The 22,596-nt window shown below is 36.0% G+C and overlaps 1 protein-coding gene across 1 annotated transcript; it reads right to left on the bottom strand.

Annotated features, from left to right (window-relative positions):
- Positions 1–1,800: 1,800 nt before the first annotated feature.
- Positions 1,801–22,257, bottom strand: ODF2L (outer dense fiber of sperm tails 2 like). Its single transcript, XM_035890665.1, has 14 exons — positions 22,193–22,257; positions 18,115–18,184; positions 17,821–17,892; positions 15,439–15,555; positions 12,717–12,902; positions 11,262–11,371; positions 9,588–9,723; positions 8,920–9,030; positions 7,705–7,809; positions 6,163–6,321; positions 5,200–5,285; positions 4,951–5,113; positions 3,999–4,124; positions 1,801–1,929 (listed from the first exon to the last, which is right to left on the bottom strand). The coding sequence occupies exons 1-14, from the start codon at positions 22,255–22,257 to the stop codon at positions 1,801–1,803; spliced, it is 1,635 nt and encodes a 544-aa protein (XP_035746558.1).
- Between the last annotated feature and the right edge of the window lie 339 nt (positions 22,258–22,596).

Here is a 22,596-nt window from a genome sequence, read left to right as displayed (position 1 = left end):
GGAGCCCTATTTCTACCATGCAAAAAAACCTCCAGTAATGCAGAGCTATAAAAACATCACCATCATTTGGAAAATGCTGTCTTAATTTTTAAGAGATTTCTAAGACTTCAAAAATCAAGAATGTATATTCCAGTGCTTGAATATGAAAAACAGGAAAGAAAGTCTAGATTAATACAATGAAAACAGTGGGTTGAGCTAAAAAAAATTTCAAATTTCCTGGATAGCAAAAGACAGGCTGAAATCAAGTTACTGTACATCTTTGTATCATTTATCAATGAAAAGTGTACAATTTTCCATGACAACTTTTTAAAAAACAGTCATGGACTGGATTCAACACTACATATTAAATCCTTCCTTCACACATGATGACTTTCAAAAGGTTTTGATATTTTATAAGTAGCACAGGCAGAACTAAATTAATACAAACATGGTTGTAAGTGTGTATGCGTAAGGCAAAACCCCCCAAAATACAACAGAATTATTTGCTACTAGCATAAGTCACATATAATAAATGATAATAATTTTAATTTTTAAAAAGTGCACACAAGCAGATCATTATGACATATCAGTATTTGTTAGAATAAAAAAGCATTTGGAAAAAGAAAAAATAACATCAACATTCTACACATAAATAACAATGAAACACTACATTCAATAAACAGGTATTGCCTGTGTACGAAATAACTTTTTTTTTTCTGTTAAAAAATATATTATTTAAATACATATTCTAAATTACATATATTTAACTTACCTGAATGTACTACCCTTCAAAAAACATATCACAGTTCTACAAGCATATATCTATAAAAAAAATTACTTTCTCAGTCAGAATTGGTTTTTGTATTAGCCCTGCATTAGCTGAATATTTATGTGTGTTTAACCTGAGGCATAAGTCAGTCTTACGCACTTCAGTGAACAGCAGCTTTTGTATGCAAGCACAGATAAATACTTAAAATACCCTAACTGGAGCTGTGTAACCATGAAAGGGTGTATCAACAGATTCAGAGCTTAAATTATATCTATATCTAAAATACTTTCCCACTTATATTTGTAAAATATTACTATAGTATACTCCCAACTATAACAGGATGTGAGGAAAAAAGGCAGGATGGGACAACCTTGTGGCGGCAACTATTTCATGCAGTGCAGTAGCATGTGCTGTATTGGTGCTAAGCTACAGGGAAAAGACAGGAGGGAACCTAACGCTCTCGAAATTTTTGCCTGTCTTAATAGGATAGGTATCATTATTTCCAGCAACTAGATATCTACAGTAGCAGAATTATAATGACTGATCATTATTAAATAATTATTAATAATGAAAATATGCAACTTACTATGCAACCGGTCCGTGGGTGCTCTTTTCTCCCAGGGGAACCGGGAGGTAATCTGTGATCATCCACATTTACCATGGACTAAAAGGACGCACGTAGGATTTTACGGCACAGGACCTAACGTGTTGTAAATTCACAGGCCAGTTTACACCCTTGTGTGCATACTCCACACTTACACACCTGTCACTACTGTCCTGCAGGCTGCCTTTTCACTTCTGTTCCATGAATAATACAATTCTTTGTATCAGTAATACCAGGCAAATTTTCCATATGTGACCAGCCAGTAGGCTATACATTAATGACTGACCTGCTTTTCCCTGCCCACAACAGCAGTTTTCCTAGGGAACAACTAACATTATAGTACTCAGTCCTGCAAAATATTGTAAGGCCTCAATAGCCTCACCTCCAGCAAGAGTTAGCCAAATCTTGAAGAGTTTCTTTGTTATTAAAATAAATTAAATTAAAGAATTCAGCCAAACATTGTTATGTATGAAGCTTTCAAAAACTGCACATAATTCTGGATGCTCTGGTTCTTGTTCTCTGATTTCTGTAGGCTGTTCTCCAGCTCTTTCAAACGTACTTCACGGTGCTTTTCATTCTAACGAAAAAAAGAGAAATGCAATGCAACTTAGAAATAAAACAGAAATCAATCAAAATAATAACATAAGATGACGAGTACCTAATTTTTATAAGCCTTATTTACCCATAAATTTTTCAGAGGCTCCACCAAACTGAAGGTTCCCAAAAAGACCTCAAAATATTGAAGCTTTATTTATATTCAGTCAGGACCAAACTGAAAATGTTTGAATAGGCTTATAATAAAAAAAAAAAAAAAGGCTGGGGAATGTAAAAACTAACCTTCTGAATTTTTATCATGAAAGATTCCTAGCATCTTAAATCTGTCAGGGATTTAACACTCTCTCTCCTGTTGATTTTTCAAGGAAACATTTGTTATTGATCTCTGACGTAACATGATTTTTGATGCCTTTTGCTCCTTATTTAAAGGAGATGATTGATAGCAATATTACCTATTCATTAGTTCCACACCAGATGCACACCATGCACACAAAATTTGTTATAGAAATACTACAGATGTTCAGGTATTTCCTTTTATGTCTATTACAGATTTCAGACGCTAGTTGCTTAAAATAAATTCAACTTTAAAAAAATTAATTATAGTCTTCAGATTCAAATCCAGCCTTAGAAAAAAATAATCAGGTTAGGATGAAAAACTGAATGAAGTTACCTTCACAGTCCTATTTTGTTTTGAGTTTCACTACAACAGGAATAATACCACTTTATCATTTTCCGTAACTTAGTTATATGTAAGTGTAATTGAACGTAACTTCATTTCTGACACAGAAGGAGAATTCTGCCAAGTGACATGAATTCTTATTATCTAGGACTCGTGATTCTCAGTTTCTTTGCCTTTAGCCTTTGGTGTGAGGATTTAAAATGGACTAACAAGCAAACAATTATTTAGAAATTAAAATGTACTGGTAAGTTGACTGGAATTAGAAAATTTTAAAAAATTTAAATAGAACTAGACTCCCAAGATCCAATTCTGTTCCCATCAAACTCAGTAACTGGACTACCACTGATTTTAAAGAAAACAGGATAAGGCTTAAAAACAAACAGTAAAGTAACATATGGATACCATAGAAGCCACATAAAAATAGATTCCTTTCAAACCGATCAAAAAGAACAAAAAATCCTGCCAAAAATCCAAGTGTCTCTACTTGTTTTTTAAGTTGAAGAGAAGAAGAAATTAGGATCTTATTTTAAGGACGCTCAACTGCCAGCAAAGGTATAACAGTGCATAGCACCATATTCTGTAACTCTTCCTTGTAACAATGGCTCCTTCCGTATTGTTCCTCTTCCTTGTGCCTTGCTGTTATATCAAAGACAGCCAATGCAACTCCATGATAGTAAACAACAATATATACATACCGTGCGGTACATTTTCAGGTTCAAGACTCCAAGATGTTAAAATAAATGTACTCAGGGAATCTTTAACTAGATTTCATGACAATAGTAGAAAAGATAAATTTGAAATACAATATGCTGTTTCTACATCACCTAAACCTCTACTACCAAAAAGCCCTGAAAGCCTTCAGACTGTATGTATCTCAGACTTCAACATACCAAAATCTGGGCATTTAAAGGGTTAACACTTTGAAAAATCAGAGTATCTCTTTTGCTACAAAGTACGTTTATGTGCAACATCACTATATAACCTGAAGGCTTTTCACAAATTCCAGTAACATCAGATTTTTATATCAACTCAGGAAAAAAAAAAACAAACGCTATGTCGTTATGGAACTATTATGCATTTATTGAAATCTAGGTATGCTTACTGAACATGATTAATCTGACAGGGAAATTACATCTTCATACATGTTTTTTGATTTTTGCCTTGCTAGGAAATCTGGATTGAATAAGAGATGTAAACTCAATATTATTCCAGTGATTTAGTAAATAAGACTGGGCATCTGTTAAGCCTATTAGAAATGTCAATATACAAAATATATTGTCAAGTTTAATTAATTTGCTGTTCCCCAAAGTATGTATCAATTTTATTAAAAGTGTATTTTTCAGTAAAAGGAACTTTATGTAAACAGTGATGTGGTTAAGTCACTTAAACCATAAACGATGTTATTTACTCACATGGTGAAACACGCAGAGGAGTTGTTTTTTCTCTTCTTGCCTCTCTCTCACTTCAGTTTCAAGAACTAGCATTTTTGCCTGAAGAGCTTGCTCTTTGTATGACATTTTTTCCAGTTCTTCGGCTACCTGTAATAGGAATGAAAAAGAAATGATGTGTATTTAGCTCTGTTTCCTATTCTGTCATCTAATACTTCAGCTATTTCCCAGGCACAGAAACTAAACAAACCTGGGAAACATTCTGGCTAAATTTGAAAGAAGTTTCAATTTGGAAAAAAAAGTAGTACTACAAGTGAGACACTTTTGTAACTTGTGTAAATTTACCCAAACTTGTTATTTTTTCAAAACCAAATCAGTATCCTCAGGCATTATTGAGAAATTCATGATTAATCTGAGACAGAAATTACAACTTCATACATATTTTCTGATTAAACTAATACAATTCACTGCAATCTAAATTGCTACACTTCCACTTCCATGTGATTTAGTGTTTGCATTCTTTCTACAAATGACAAATCTCTGCTTAATACTGAAATTGTGCAAAGCCTTCCTCTTAAATTAGAAGGATTTCAACACTGAAGTTCTTGTGGGCTACCTATGCCAAAGAAAATAAGAAAAATGAAAGATTAAGCTTTTGTTCAGAAACTTTTTGATGTATGTGTGGGACTTAAACATTAGGTGGTTAAAGAATTTTGATTTGTCACAAAAAAAGTTATGGTGAAATTTTGGCCCACTGAACTTTGTTATCGATTTCAATAGGATCTGAATTCCACAAAGAAGTTGAATTGTGCAATCCCTATGTAAACATGCAGAATTCCCAGTAACTTTTTAGCATTGCTCCTTACATGCAAAATAATCTTGTCCCATCTTTTCTTCTCAAGCACATTTGGTTTTAATGTTCTTTTTAAATAGAAAATGGCAAACAAGATTCAGAGATGTATTAAATCATAAATACCATTTTTCTCCCTTCTTCCATAGCAGATTCTAGTTGTCTGGTTAATCCATTATATTCTGCAATTTTCTCCTCAAGCTGCAATTTACTGCACTGAAGACTCTCATCTTCTTTTTTGAGCCGACAAGCAAGTTCTTCATTTTGAAATTCCATGTTTTCTAATTGCCTTTACAGAAAACAGATCAATATATTATAATTCACTATAGCAGGAAAGTGTAGGAATTAATTGCAGTTTGATTTTTAAAAAGTCACCTTTTAAGGTCTTCATATTTCTTCTGAATGTTACAGTTTTCTTCTTCTAAGGAATGACTGCCCACAGAAGTTACACTGTCTTCCTCCTGTGAAAATGGCAGTTCGTTTCTAGTTGAAGACACCTATATACAGGATATTACAGAGTAAAGTAAGCTTGCCTATTAAAATCCAGTCAAACTATTTAACTGTAATTTCAGGTAAACATTATATTATATTCAAGTAAACATTATCTTGTATTTAAAACAAATAAAGCCAAAGTAGCAGACTAAAACTTTGTGTGAACACTTTTAAGACTGAAAAGCTGCTATGTAACAAAGTGAAGTCCTAACAAAACCCACATGCTGCTCAGGCAGCCTTGGGTATTAGGAGCTGGCCTGCTCTACCTCCTTGTGAACTTTGACTCTTAAGCTTTAGATTACAGCAAAAATAAGTTTGCTCACACTACAGTCACAAGAAGCATACAAATAATACTACAGTTATCACAGAAGAACAGCATAGCACTGGCAAAGAATTTCAGAAAGTCATGATTATCAAAAAGGACAATCAAGTTCATAAAAAGAGGCATATGGTGGTATTGTCTGGTTTATAAATTAGTTGGTAAAACCAAAATGAATGTGGAATTAAATTATTCTACTAGATACAAACAATAGACTTGCAGGGAAGAATACTGCAACACATCCCAAGACCTAAGTATTCAAAAGGACCAAAAATATACTCACTTAAAAGATACAGAATCTAAAAGTAAATACAAGTAACTAGCCTTGCCACATACTGAATTAACGTAAATACAGTTGATGATAGTTTTATTTGCATTGTGCTATTTCTACAGAAGGAACTTTTGATTTATGAAGCAAATAACAAAGGAAACCGCACAACTTTCACACATGCTAATAGGAAAAAAATGTTCCAAAGACTTTCTTCCACATTCTCATTTATCTTTAAAAATCAGCATGTTCTAAGCACCTGAACCTGCAGCTCCCTAAGGGTTTTGCACTTCTGTGCATGGATCCTTTCCCAGGACATAAACTTTTCCTGATATCCTTGCTGCTCTTCCTCAGCTGCTTTCAGCAAGTCACAAACATGTTCTAACTCCTTTAACTCAGCCTCTGTTTTGTCCCTCACCTGCATCATAGCATCACAGGAGAAAAATGTAAGTGTAAACCCATAAATTAATTGTTGTAATACTAAATGGCTTTCCACGTAAGTAATAAATCTGAAATTCTACACGAGTTGCATACTGTCACCTATTTTATAAAATACTGACAAATTTACAAGTTCACCATTGGACAAATTTCTATCTCTGACTACATTTCATTAAAGACTCAGCAACACTGACAATGAACATTTACAAACTTATGCAAGTGTCAGCTCTTCATCATGCAATACCCAAATTTTGATTTTATTTTTATTGCAATATATTTTGGGAGATGGCACACAGACACAGTAAACAGCTCACAGGAAAAATTTGGACCATACAACCATTGCACTATTGGAAAAGAGGGCAACACCTAGTGCCACCTGAAGCCACATACAATGCTGTGCAAATATTATTTAGGGAATCAGAAAATATTTTTCTCCATTCTACAATTGAATCATTGAAAAATAAAGTTTGTATAAAATAAAATTAACATCTGAGACGCTTCTCTGTGAGGACTAATTCTGTTCTGTAAAACAGAACATTGTAGGCAATGCAAAGCCTGTCCCTGCCACAGCTTCATAGCTTAAAATAATACGTATTTTGATGAGCAGTGGAACTGTGGAAAGTGATTTTCCTACCAATTTTTTATTGCTTCCTGGTGCTTAAGAATGTGCTAACTGTGCTCCAGTATTCAGCTCCAGCCTGGGGGGAGAAAGGATTGAGAGCAGCCCTGCCGAGAGGAACTTGGGGGTGCTAGTTAAGACAAACAACTTACACAGCCCCAGAGAGGTAGTGGAGGCCCCATCCCTGGAAACATTCAAGGCCAGGTTGGATGGGGCTCTGAGCAACCTGATCTAGTTGGCGGTGTCCCTGCTGACTGCAGGGGGGTTGGACTCGATGACCTCTAGTGGTCCCTTCCAACCCAAAACATTCTATGATTCTATGATTCTATGATTCCACCTGCTGAAAAAAACTTAAAACTCATCTCTGCATTGAATCTCTGTTTTAACTGCTAGTTAAGACAAACAACTTACACTGCAATCTTACAGTGTGTTTGCTTTCCTATGCAACTTTCACAGCTGTTATGTCGAGAGGTCTAGATTTAAAATCACCAATTTAAAAAGCACATTTTTAAAAGCCATAAAATGAATTCTTGAATTCTAACATAGCATTACTCTAGGAAACATTTCTCACCTGATTACAATTGTGTAGTGTCCAAAAAAACACCCACTCACAAGTAAGAATTCAATTAATTCAAAAACAATTTTATAGATGGAAAAAGAAAAAAAGGGAATCACAACAATGTAGTGATTGTCAGTGTACCTACAGAATTGTTTGGAAACATACTTTATTACTGCAAAACTTACCTTATCTACTTCTAAGCATTTGCTTTCTGTTATTCTTTTGTTTTCATTTAAGACTGTTTCATATCTGGATTTCAATTCTTCTACTGCTGTTTGTAATTTTTGTACCTAGGACACAATGCATTTTTCACATACATTTTCAAGGTGTTTCTTTTAAATACAAAGAAGAGAATCATTAGTATGAAGCATAAAGTAAGCCCGTTCATGTCTAAATAGAATCTCAGTGTTTGTCTTCATATGAAGTTATGTATTTTCATTATTCTACTCACTACAGGAAATATAGAAGGATAACCAGGTAGAGAGCACTCCGATATCAACATTCTGTTTTCAGCAATGACAAATGGGCTGCAGTTGCGCTACAGAAGCAGCCAGCAGGACTCACCCTTCTCCCCAGAAAACAAGTACCAACACCGACAGTTCCCATCTGGAGTCACCACAGCCACAGGCTAGGGAATTTCATCCCACTCACTGCTTAAGGCTGCTGTTCCCTGGAACTACATTTCTCATCTTAAAGCTGGCAACACTTTAACTGTGGTGATGTGTCCCACAGACAAGGCATGCTCGTTGTACTTAAGAGTTAATATCAAGTCGTTCCTCTTGTCAATGATTTAAAAAAAAGGTAAGTGAAGACTGTCAGTGAAGTGGTATCTATACTATAGCAGAAATACATACAATTTTGAATCAATGTTCTAAAAAAGCCCATTTTAAGTCTGATTTATATGTCTTGCTGGTACTTTCAACGTGGAGCTACCCATGCAAATAAAAAACCTCTTACAACAGTACTTGAGTGCTGTCTTACTGTTCTTGGGAATGTGGAAATGAAGATATGACCAAGACGAGGTAAAATATCACTGGATATGCCCACTAAGGACATCAGACTCAAGTTTTACTGTTTAAATATAGTTTAGTGGGTTGCCAACTTGCTTTTTAGGAGCCAAATCTTTTCTAATCAAGCATGTAATTAGCTTTGTTGGCTTCAACGAGCTTCAGCTAGACTTCACACAATTCAGTAAGGATTATGTGTACTGGTAATAGCGTGCAGACTATTCTTGGATACATATTGGAATGGCGCTCTCTACTATCATCCTCAATGTTATGACAATATTATGGTCAACATGAGAACAAATCTGGTTTATTACAAATAAAACCTTTATCATTTCCTCAAAATTACTTAAAAATTGAAAACCCACACTTGAACATTTCAAATATGCTAGTTACCTGATTTTTATACTGTTCAACAAGGTTTTCCTGCACCTTTGCCTTTTCTTGCAAATTTAGCAGCTCATTTTCAACAGAAACAGTGCTGGTTTCCAATGTAGCAAGGGAAGCCTGGATTAAATCAAAAATGTTAAGAGTGTTACCAAAATAACACAATCTACAATATGATATTACTAGCAAGTGCCCTGCAGACATTAAGAAGAGTGACACAGTTATTTATCCTGTCAAACAAAAATTATTGTCCACAGCTCATTTGTCAGCTCATCAGAATATTTACTTTGGAGGATAAGTACAATACAAAACTTGTAAACCCTTTTAAAAATTGAAATTAATACTTGAGCTAAACTCAGTTTTTTAATTTGAAAGAAAATTTTACAAACATATAATAACAATTTCCAATTAAGCGATTTTGTAGCTACTGACTGTAAAATAAATGGCATCCTGGTTAAGCAGCTAGATGATTAGACAATCCTGTTCCTAGATTTGCCATAGATTTCCAAGAATAAATTTTCAATGTCTCATGTTCACTTATTGTAAAAAATGGATGGCAAAATTTATTCTATAGGTTTGGAATCTCTAGACAGAATGCCAAAAGGGAATTAATGTGGTTACTTTATTAATGCATCAGAAACACAGAGCCATTCAATAATGATTTAAAAGAATCTCACCTTTAATTTTTCATTTTCAAGGTAAATCTTCTCATTTTCAGAGTTAACGGAATTTAGCTTTCCAAGAATTTCCTCATCCGAATTTCTTTTCCATTCCTCCTTTCTTTTCAGATCTTCCAAAAGGCTTGTGATCTGCCTTGTTACATAGGCAAGAACATCTATAACATATATAATGCTTCCAAAACTCTCACTATACAAATGAAATTGTACCTTAATACATACTCCTTCATTTGTTCTTATTTTATTAAAAGGGAAAAAAAAAAAAACAAACCAAAAATTGGGAGAACACATTTAAGTATCCCAAGAAAGCAGTATCTATTGAAATAAGAAACTTTCCAAAAGAGCTGTGGTCCACTAAGGAAGTGGTCCTAGCTCAATTCTAAAGGAATTCATTACCTGAAACACCCAAGCATACTTCCAACACAACTCCGCATGCACATAATGTACAAAATGGAATGATACTGAATTTATAAGGTCTATCAGAATGTTCTATAAGAACTTCCCATAGCTAGTTTAGGAATGGTACTTTCCATTATTAAAAGCAATAAATTGTGATATATGCCTTACCATTTGCTTTTCCTGTTAACGAAATTAAACAACAAAATTTGGTTTGCTGTTTAGTTAGCCATACACTGCCTGGTAGAACAAGTCTTGTTAGAATGTTACATTTCAAGCAAAGACTTATATTTTCAGCTAGAATAAAACCAGCAAAAAACAGCCGGAAGCAGAAAGAGTACTTCAGGGAAGTATCATAGGTATTTCCTTTTTCTTATTCTTTCCTTGATGGCTCCTCATACTGGACCAGTAGTGGGCTAGACAGATTTCTGGACTGACATCATGTACCCGTACCCCTGTTAAATTTTAAAATATGCTGAAAATATTTTCAGAAATGTCAGATTTTCTGAAACAAAAAGTGTCAAGCCAATTTAATTTGAGCTGTTACGTATTTAAGCATGAATGAAGTTCTTTGTAAAACAAACATTCTGTCTTAGACCTAGCATAAAGGCGTCTACAAGTTTCTTTTGCTTGTTTGAATTATAGTCCATATTTCTACCAACAGAAAAGGTAAAAGTCATTTATCGCTGCCTGCCAAAGAAAATGGCATAACCTTCGTGTACATTAAGATTTGACTGTATAGTATGAATAAGGTTGGACAATTTTCTGTTGCTTTTCCTTACAAGAATAAACTGCTCAAACACACATCTGAGAGGAACTCTTCTCTATCCCCTAGTGGGGTGAGATATTAGTGGAACTGAAATAATTTTGCTGTCATTAGCCTGAAGTAGAAACTAGAAGCCTAAGAACCTTCTTCTATACTGCAGTACACACGAGAGTTAACACTCAAGCTGTTTAACCAGTTACTAAATAAATGGTTCTGAGGAAGCAGCATAGTAGCTACTAGCAAGTTCAGGCTAATCAGAAGCATGAAGGGGAAAGAACATGTTCCTTACTTGCATGGGGGAATGAAGTTTTTAAAAAGTCATGAAATGCAGCAGAGAGAAGGCTACAAATCTTAATTTTTTTTCTAGTTTCCAACTTTTAAATTCAGCTCAGAATTTTAAAATATGAATACATAAACTTGTTTATATTGTCAACCTGAGTACTACACTACTAATTATCGACTGTGTGACTACAGAAACAAACAAAAAAAAATAGATCAACAGTTTAACCTACTTCTTAAGACCTTCTGTTTGAATTTCTAACGTTGTCTTTCCTTCAACCATTCTATCATGCTGTTTTTTCCAGACATCGGAAGCTGACAGTATCTCAGAGAGTTTGACTTCCTAGAGAATACAGGAATTACATATTATCTAACAAAAGAATGCCACTGAAGAATACCATCTAGTTCTACAAAATTTTCTAAATACAAGAGCTAATTAATATTAGATGGCTTAGATCTCCCTAGTATAAAGCAATGTAAATTTCATCTTGTCTCAGAAGTAAATAAACAAAACTATACATTTTAAAAACTTAAAGTCTTTATACAGACTTAGGTTCAAGGCAGAGACACAGTTGAACACTGGCACTGTATATCAACTGTAGAATACAACAATATTTCAAAATTTAAGATGAAAATACTTTCTTACAACAAAAATATGTCTCCAATACATCTCCACTACATATGAACTACACAAATTAATAAAAAAAAAATAATTCTGCCAAAACATTTTAAGAATAAAAAATAATAGCTAGGTAAGAAATGCAAAGTTAAGTCCCTCAAAGAAGTATGGATAATTAACCAACACATGGCATCTTGAAAGTACACCAGGTCTTCAATGGGGAAAGAAAACAACAGTGTGACTACAAAACATCACAAATGCAGGAGTTAGTTAGCTGCCATCCTTCTGTATTGCTAAGTGCACTTAAAGATCCACCACTGTCTTCTCACAATGATGAAAGAAAGTAAAAAACACTATTCACCATCTCCTAGTATACTAAATGGAAAAATGTATCTTTAATACTGACATAGCCAAAATGAGGGCATCATATCTAAGAGTATGAGAACATACTCTTATTAGGAAATATAAATAAGACGATAAAGATCTCTGCACAGCTCTGATCTACCTGGCCTTTTTGAACAATTACACACTGTAGGTATATGTGGGGCAAGAATCAAAGCAACAATTTGGATTAAGGAAGTTTGTACATGGATTTTGAAAAGGTTCAGAGCAAGCAGCTTAGAAACAGAAAGCTAAGTATCCACATGAGTTGTCATACACTGATAAATAAAGAAAACAAAGACTTCAAACCCCAAGCGTGGATTCTCAGTCAGTACACTGTACTTCTGAGATTAGTCAGTGTATATCCATAAAGGTCTAAAAGGAAGATCAGGAAAGGTGTAACTGAAAGCTGATCAGACTCCTCTTACTACATTTTGAAGCATACAACCTCATGGCTTAAGAATAAATTCACTAAGTTTTAACAAAACAAAGGCAGTGAATGTAGTAACAGTTTGCACGTCACTTGTAGCAACCTCCTCCTTAATCAAGGAGAAAAAACAAAACAAAACAAAAGAGATACAAACACAGCATGACCAACCAATTTTTCCTATTTTCCACAGGTCAAAGTCTCACAATTGTTCAATTTAAAACAATACAGCACAACATTGCTCACAGCATAGTCACTCACACGTTCTCTTATTCTGGAGGTTAAATTTTCCACAGCTGCTTCAAAGCGTTCAGCTCTTTGGTTTTGGGACCTGATTGCTTTTTTCAGAGCAGTCTTCTTTTGCTCACTTGTTTCCCTTAAGGCTAACATCTGGTGCTTGTATTCACCAACTTGAAGTTTCCACTCTGCTATTTTCTTTTCAAGAGTCTGCAATATAATTAAACATCAACTCTTTTCAAATTCTATACCTTACAGGCCATTTGGTGACATAACATAATCAGAAATAGCAATTACATTTATAATCTGTTTCCATAATGTGTTTGTATCTGAAATCTCATGGTTGATACAAAATGCTAGCCAAGTACGTACAACAACAGGCAAGAGAAAAGACACACTGGGAAACCCATTATAAAGCTAATCAAGAGAAGAGGTTGAGGAGGTGCAGAAGCAGGCAGGAGTAGGGGTAAAGACAGCCATCTAACCATTGCTGCGTGCTCTTTGGAAATGAATGCAGAATTTCAATGGAGAAGGCAGGGCATGGAAGCTAAACCCATTTATGAGGAGGAAAATAAAAGTGGTTTCATCATCCCTAGTGCCTGATTTCTGTAGAGAGTATCACCTTAATGATGCTACTACTGATAGTCACTAATGTAGCAGTGGGCTGTGCTCTGAATCTATAGTGAGCAGAAACATAACTTAGGGCTGGAGATCGGTATAACTGTATATGAATTTTGAATATAAAAGTTAAGATCTTGGATTTGGGTTTTTTAAGTCAAGAAGCTAGGAAAGGCTGAGGTCTTTTCTTGAATATACATATTATGATACGGTCTGTGGTTAGAAGACAATATACTATTTTCTTGCAAGATCTCTGACTTTTTCCCATGCATATAATGGTCCCACTCTATTAATGAAACAGAATTGTTTAGTGAAGAAAATATTTTTGTACAGAAAGTTGTATTTTGTGTTCAATGGATAGCAAAGCGGAAAGTGCAAAAAGAAAAGTTTAAGCACTGTCTTGCCCACAGCAGACAGCCGTTTAAAGATAATTAAAACAGGCTATGATAAAGCTTAAACCACAGTGGTAAATCACACATTGTAAGGACAACAGATACCTATAATTTCCTGAGTGTTTGATTTTGCAGCACTCAGGAAATAAAATACATTTATATTAAATGTATTTTTATTTAAATGCATGTAAAAAAAATTCGCAATAAATATATTTTTATCAATTGTGTACAATGCAATCGAGATGAGAGCTGGGTTCTACAACTGTCATTATATTTTCTATTGCTATTAATAACTCTGACTAACTAGATTTTTATATCACTCTGATGAAGCCAGTGTAATGATCCTAAATATGCAGGAAGCAGTTTTCATATATAGATGCTTATGGGCATTTAATAAACAAAGATGTGACTTGGGGGGTGGCAAGAGAATACCTTCAATGAATAGAGGAAAGAGAAAATCTGAGTCCATGTATGGACTTCTTCAGCTGTTGGTATAACAACTGTTATCCCCTGTTACAACCACAGGAGGTCACAATCACCGTAGGAAGTGCTTTGGGCATTATTCAGTGATCGAGGTAAATTTAAATTGAGAATTAATTTCATAAGGGTAATGCTAAGCTGTCGCAAGCTTTTGTCCAGATATTAACAAAATCATCACCAGGATTTAAGCTAGCAACTGACTTCAGCACTTTTTGAAGAGTGAAAAAACAAAACCTTTAAATAAAGATTGAATGACAATACAGTTGTTATCTGTATATCTATATATGTATAAAAGTTACTTTATCAAAGTATCACTTAATGAAAAAGTTGGTAGAATTCTAATAATTGTACTATGTAGAACTATAAAGCGATTTTTACTCAGAAGAGAACATGAGGTATTTATACAGACACAGACAGACATGGCTTTTTTTGAAGTTGAGCTGCTAAAGATTCCTTAATAATGTCAGAAAAGACAATTTGTAGGGGATGTATGCTGCTAAAAAAGTTTAGAAATTAGAAATACATTATTTTTCAGCCAATGTTTTCTCATTCATGCCTAAGTTCTTGACAAGTTTCAAATACTAAAATCTGAGGCCACATACAGCTCCAGTCTCTGACATGACCTTCCTTGCTTTGTTCTAAAACCGGTAACTGCTGCAAATACCCAAATTTATCTCTTGCTTTTTAGAACAGAAGTTGGAAATAATTTCACCTACCTTAAAAAAAGTGAGGTTAGGCATTAGTCTTAAATGTTACTCTTTCAGTCAGTACTAAGAGGTTTATCGATTCCTTAGCAGCCAGTAAAAAGAAACAGGTGGTGATTCATCACCCTTATCTTAGAACAGAAACAATCCTGAGGACTTGCCTATCTCTTTCTATTGACTATACAGAGACTGCCTCAGGATTGATATTGATCTTCTAGACAGCACAGTCACGTGAATGCAAATGCTTCTATGTATGCTAACTTCTCTTCAGGAGAACTGCTAGTATGCGTAAATTTAGAAAAAAAAGAAAAAAAAAAGAAAAAAGAAAAAAGAAAAAAAAAAGAAAAAAACCACCTTGCAGTTAAGATAGTGTGGTGAGGCAGACTGTGCAAAATTAAATGCTAATGATTTTTACTGTTTGGGATTTTTCTTTTACCAAGAGTAAAGTGATACTTTAAGATTTAACTCTCACACCTGAGTTAAACCACGATCACCACAAGGCCTTGCTAATTTTTTTCAAATAAACTGAAACACAAGTAAAAATATGTTGACCTGTATTTTCCCTTTTAATTCATCGTTTTCCACTTCTTTTCTTTGAATCTGACATTGCAGATGAGCTTGTACTGCCTTTACTGATCTTGACAGGTGGTCTTCTTTCCGTACATTGACCTAATAAAGAGAAAAGAACACAAATCTATTGGTCTTTGGAGATATGCCGTATAATGCTATCTATACGCTTTCTACTTTGCCTTACAGTTTCTAACTGACACTTGAATGTCCTAAAAAGCTGGAAAAGATAAAAGATGCTCTACAAGTATATTCACAAGCAGTAACTTGTTACTAATGTTAGTAATGCTAAAGAGACATCACATACTTGAAAGAATATATGTATAATTGATGCCTCATATTCAGTCTGACTCTTTAAATAGTATGAACAAGGCCTGGCAGCATGAACTCAGAAATTCAGGCTGAGCAAAGGCATCTAGCTAGCAGGTTGACCAAAATTAAGTCACACTGATCAGCTCTACCCTTACTAATTACTGATGATTAATGAATTCAAGTAATGAACTGATCTTCATTAAAAACAAAAGACCACCACCTGCTATTAGAAGTATTGATACATTTAATTCAAACCCTAATTTGGGGGGAATACGTAAAGCATAAGGGGAAGAGGCAACTTATGTCACCAGAACTCAGGTCAGATGATTCTATGAAATTTCTTGCAACTCGACTCCTTTGGCTGGTTCTAAGTAAGAAATAATGAGAACAGGTAGAAAGAAGTTGTATTATCAGCATAGACTAGAAAAGCATTGTAATGCACCAGTACAAGTGGTCATTATGGATACCAGTAAGAAAGGCAGACTCAGTCAGGTATTGATGAAAATGCCACTTATTGGAGATAAACATAAGAAAGAACAAGGAGATAGCACAGATAATAATTTATTCCTTCAGATGCTGGGCACCCCAAGTTGTTCAGTATTAGATCTCTAGTCAGGGCACGGCATGCTGCACAGATCCTATCAATGCTGAGGTTTGCTGGCATTGTGGTCTTCAGAATCTTTATAGTGCTTTTCTACTCTCAAGAAAAAGGATGTTTCTATGAAAACATGCTGCTTCACTTCAAGATAAGGACAAGGCCATGCCAATGCCAAGGTGTGAAAGTGGGCACCCTCACAGGCTCCCCTATTACAATTAGCTGGCCAAGTTTATCCTGTAGCCAAGTGATACGTTCTCCTGGTAAGCAAAGAAAAATTCTTAAAGAAGAACCATGGCTCTCAACAAAGCACAGGGAGCTTCTCCTGGTAAGCAAAGAAAAATTCTTAAAGAACCATGGCTCTCAACAAAGCACAGGGAGTTACAAAAATCAAAGTACACCACTGTCCCCTGAAAGCTTTAACTGAGCCTACTCTGTCCCTCACTAACACTGAACCACAGCACATTGCATACACTTAAAGTGCTCTTTAGGTAACAAGTACTGTAACACAGATTGCTAAACTACCAGTAAAATAATTTTGAAACTTTTGTAGTACCTTCTTATACAGGACAGACAATTCTTCTCTTCCCAGGTTGGTTTCTGCACTGACCCCCTTCCTTTGGTTCAGAGAATGAATGATGTCTTGTCAGCCTTTGATGATACTAGCTCTGCTGTTGGTACTACCTTTCCCTATTCACTGAGCTCAGAGCCATGGAAACTAACTGTGAACAGTATCTGTTTAGTTTACTCTGTGCTACTTCATTGTAAGTATTTTTTTTCCAGAACCATTGCAAATCTGTAAATGAAAAGCCAAAAGCTGTTACTCTACACGTATGCCCTTCCCTGAACCGTGAGACGTTAGTGTTAAGGATACCTATATCCTTAATAGGTTTGGATACAGTCTTGATGGTTTTAAGATATTTCTGTAGGAAACATCTTTCAGGATTTTCCTTTTTTTCAAAGGTCTTTGAAATAATTGCTTCTCTCAATATTTAAAATTTGTACATAAGAACCTAGTACATTGGGAGAAAACATTCATAGAATCATAGAATCATAGAATCATAGAATCATAGAATCATAGAATCATAGAATCATAGAATCATAGAATCATAGAATCATAGAATCATAGAATCATAGAATCATAGAATCATAGAATCATAGAATCATAGAATCATAGAATCATAGAATGTTTTGGGTTGGAAGGGACCACTAGAGGTCATCTAGTCCAACCCCCCTGCAGGAGCAGGGACACCGCTAACTAGATCAGGTTGCTCACAGCCCCGTCCAGCCTGGCCTTGAATGCTTCCAGGGATGGGGCCTCCACCACCTCTCTGGGCAACCTGTTCCAGTGTTTCACCACCCTCATTGTAAAGAATTTCTTCCTTATATCTAGTCTAAACCTACCCTGGTTTAGTTTAAAACCATTACCCATATTCATTCCAACAGAACTGGTCACTCACTTTTTCAAGCTGAAGCCTGGATGAAAGTTCTTTAACATGTTTCTCCCTTTCAAATATTTTTCTCCTGAGATTCTTCATGGGGAAAAAAATAACAAAGCCATTATTTTAATGTCTGAACACAACAATGCAACAGCAATGCACACTGATAAACATTTCAGATGTAAAACTAAGATTCCATTTTGTGATGATACACCACAAATACTCACACCTTGCCACTGTCATTTGAAATTGCATGATAACATTTTCAGATGTACGGCACAGAACAAAAAGAGACAGAAATTTTAATTTACTTACAGTATTTTGGGTTTTATTTTCATTTAACTTCTGCACCAAAGTGTCAATGTTTTTACTGTTTAACTGCAAGACAGAAGCAGGAAACATTACAAAATTTCTGCCGATTATAATTGATTTAGCATTTTTTCAACGTTTTTGAATGTGGTACCTATAATTTGCTACATTTTCAAATTTGGTACATATATTTATATAAAAGCTCACATACTCACGAGCTACCTAAGAGTTGGTGGTTTAAACCCTAAAGATTCAATTTGCTTTGTGCATAGAACTTCATAGCTGAGGAAAACAAACTAGGGTCATTGCATATGCCAATTTATTTCTTTATTTTGGCTAAAAGGACTCTAAATAACATAAATACTTAAGTGTTATTTAAACATGTAGTCAAATAGTACAATAGATTTGCACAACTTGTAATACTTTAAAGATTAAGTATTAAAGCCTTTCAGGAACTTCAGTTAGATAGGAGAATTTGAAGACTGAACCAGAAAACACAGGCTGGGAGATCACAAAAATCAACCCACATTATCTGCTACTATAACTCCAAAAGAATTCATGTGCCTATACTATTGTCAACTAAACTTCTCTTTTTACAATGTCTAATACTGGGGGTAACTTCCCATTAAAAAAAACCAGACTTGTGGGACTTTCAGATTGTAAACCCTAAACTTTTTAATTTCACTAGTGAAAGGATAAACCCACTGTCTCAAGGTAGAAACTCAGGCATCAAAAGTTTTACTACAACTCCTTGCAAATCAGTCATCTTACCCTGGCCTCTCTATAATTCCTCAGAATATTCTGTAATCTTGATCCCATGTTTATCTGTAAAGTCAGTACATGGATCCCAGTTCTGCATCCAAGTTTCCAACTCTAAATGCACTGCAAACTTATAAACATTGTATTTGCTAGTACTCCCATCCTTTCCTGACTACGAGTCAGATTTGCTATCAGCAAATAACTAATCTATAAACAGGAATGGTATTTGATGACCCCACAGTAATTTATCAGCAAAACCAGAAGTGCTTAGAAGACTTCCCAGAATTGAGAAGTAACCAGAAACCTAAATTACTCATACTCTCTTTCCATTCTCAGGAAATTGTCTTCGTCACAGTTAGTTCCCTATGAACTTTCTAAAAATCAACACAAAACTTCATGCGTAAGACAGCTAGCATTGTTTATGAAAAGCCAAAAATCAGGGATATTATCTTTAAAATAAAAAAAAAAAAGTTCAGAATAAACACCCATCTCTGTTAGCTTGTATTGTGGTTTAACCGGCAGGCAGCTAAGCACCACACAGCCGTTTGCTCAATCCCCCCTTCAGTGGAATGGGGGAAGAGAATCGGAAATAAGGTAAAACTCGTGGGTTGAGATGAAGACAATTTAATAGGACAGAAAAGGGAGGGAAAATAATAGTAGTGATAAAAGAATATACAAAACAAGTAATGCACAATGCGATTGCTCACCACCCCCTGCCCAGGCAGTTCCACAGCAGCGGCCACATTCCCCTGCCACCCTCCCAGCAGGACATCATATGGTATGGAATATTCCTTTGGTCAGTTGGGGTCAGCTGTCCTGGATGTGTCCCCTCCCAGCTTCTTGTGCACCTCCAGCCTCCTCGCTGGCAGGGCAGTATGAGAAGCTGAAAGGTCCTTGACTTAGTGCAAGCCCTGCTCAGCAACAACTAAACCAGCAGTGTGCTACCAAAATTCTTCTCATCCTAAATCCAAAACACAGCACTATAGCAGTTACTAGGAAGAAAATTAACTCTATCCCAGCTGAAACCAGGACAGCTTGCAAGAACAAAAGGTTAGCTTTATGACTTCTGAAAGAAAGCTAAGAAAGTCAGCAATAACAAATCACATTTAATTTTAAAAGAAATCTACATTCTTTACTCCATCGGGTTTCTGTGCAAGTTCCATATGACACTACTGTTAAACAGGAATTCATTGTGATCCATCTCCTGTTTTAACATACCTAGCCCACCCTTGCAGGAAGCACTCCTTCCAACTTTGTAGGAACTTTCTTAGTGCACAGGACATAACAAAAAATTTCTTCCCAATGCATTTATCAAAGAAGATGATAAGACTAAATGTTAGTTTAAGATTCACATAAGAAATGTACATTTGCATTGGTTCTATGTTTATGCCTTACATATTTTCTTACTTGGTGTTCTAGACTGTCAGATTCTTTTCTTAGATCAGTAAAGTATTTTCCATCTTGGCTGGCTTTTGTAGTTCTATGATAATCCTTTTTATACAGCTGAATCAGTGAACAGAGTTTTCCTGCTTCTCCAGGTGACACATACATTTTTCCCTGTAACAGTATTCACAATTATGTAACGTTTAGTATCACTCAGGATGCTGATCTTGCTAATTCAAGGATATCAGTGTAACGTAAGTCAGCTCTTCAGGAGAATCGTGTAGGAGAAATTTTAAAGATCCCAGAAATCTCTCATTTATGACTTCCAACAAGGGTAAAAGTGGTATCACAGGACGTACCCTCACACTGATCGCTCACAGAAGACACCTAATCTGCAAGGCAAAGGTAAACAGTTTACCTCTAGTGAAGGTGGAGGCCAAGTCCTCCAATATTATGTTTCACAGCAGACTTCTTCCAATTTGGAAGCAGCAATAGCTTTTCTCTTTTCCCAGTTTGGAAAAGCTCCTCAGCTTGCAGGGCTGCACAAGAACGTGATGCTGCCCACATCATGGCAAGTCCAGGGCCAAATATCAGTGCCTACTGCCTAAACGCATCCCATTACTCCTGCTTCCTTGTCAAGCACCAGGAACCTGCTGTCACCCTAGCCCCTTCTCCAAACACCTCTCTCCTGCCTCCACCCTCACACTCCAGCATGACCAACGCCCTCACCAGGCACAAAGTTATCTGTTTGCTCTGCTCAGTGCTCCACTGACTACTCATTATTTTTCAGCAGTGGATTGTCTTGCCTTCTCCACCCACCAGGATCCATTTCTCCTGCTTTCAGCCTGTGGCAGGTACATCTCCACCAAAAGGATTTGTCAGACTGAGTTTATATTCTTATATAGAATCATAGAATGTTTTGGGTTGGAAGGGACCCCTAGAGGTCATCTAGTCCAACCCCCCTGCAGGAGCAGGGACACCGCTAACTAGATCAGGCTGCTCAGAGCCCCGTCCAACCTGGCCTTGAATGTTTCCAGGGATGGGGCCTCCACTGCCTCTCTGGGCAACCTGTTCCAGTGTTTCACCACCCTCATTGTAAAGAATTTCTTCCTTATATCTAGTCTAAACCTACCCTGGTTTAGTTTAAAACCATTACCCCTTGTCTTATCACTGCTGGCCCTGCTAAAAAGATTGTCCCCATCTTTCCTATAGGCCCCCTTTAGGTACTGAAAGGCCGCAATCAGGTCTCCCTACAGCCTTCTCTTCTCCAGGCTGAACAACCCCAGCTCCCTCAGCCTGTCCTCATAGGAGAGGGGCTCCAGCCCCCGAATCATTTTTGTGGCCCTATCTGTACCTCATTAGCATAATTGAGAAAATGAGTAACAGAATTTGTGAAGATCCCAACTAAAAAAAAATCACTTCCTCACAGAATCAGAATGTAAACTGCTCTGCTTCCAACTGTTGCCACGAGGCAAATAACTACACTCCAAATGTCTAACATTTTATATATATATATATATACTTATGTGTCTTGTTTTATTACAGGCTTACATTTCCTGGCAGACCTCAACTTGTGTAACACAGTGTAGGTCTCTACAGCTTTTTCTTGGTTATACAATAAAAACTAAGTTATTGAATTTAATTACTTCCAGTGAAGACAGCATCTTGGAAGATAAAACATCATGTTTCATTTATCGTGGCCCATCTACGTAAGCAGAAAATAATTTTTCCATAGTTTCAGCATACCTTTTTTCATGTCCAGCACTCTCACTACACATTTTTTGAATTATCACTTACTTCACATCTGTAGCTAGGAAGTATGCTTTGAAATATCTGCTCTGAATCATGTTAACAAAGTAAATAGAATTTAAAATATCAAGCTTAACAGGAACAGAATGAACTTGCCTCAGTAGCATGAGGAAGAAGATGCTTTTCCTGAAGATCAGAGACCAATAAAGGAGCAGTACAGTTATGTGAAGATGAGGATGATCGCCGTGATGATGACATTTTGTTTCAACGCTGCGTAAGGAGACAGTATACGTGAACATAAATTGGTGTTTATGAATCAGTAACTGAAATGTTATTGGCATCTCGGGTCATTCCCACTAGAAAATACAGTGTACCAGGCCAAGCAAACCCCAGTCTCATCCTAGCTTTGCTGTAGTTAATGCAGCTGAAATCCTGCACACATATTCGTGCCTCGTCATCACTTAGGCAGTGCTGAATTCACACACGTGGTGCACTGAAATCAAATCCCTCAACAGCTGAAAACTGAATACAGAGGGCGGCCGGGGTGAAGCTCGCAGCTGCAATTCCCCACTTCCGCGCCCCCCAGCGCAGGGGGGC

Source organism: Egretta garzetta, unplaced genomic scaffold (genome assembly GCF_000687185.1).
Source record: "Egretta garzetta isolate BGI_Z169 unplaced genomic scaffold, ASM68718v1 scaffold43, whole genome shotgun sequence".
Classification (NCBI taxonomy): domain Eukaryota; kingdom Metazoa; phylum Chordata; class Aves; order Pelecaniformes; family Ardeidae; genus Egretta; species Egretta garzetta.
The sequence above is the reverse complement of the archived record's forward strand: the minus strand, read 5'-3'. Positions and strand labels throughout refer to the sequence as shown.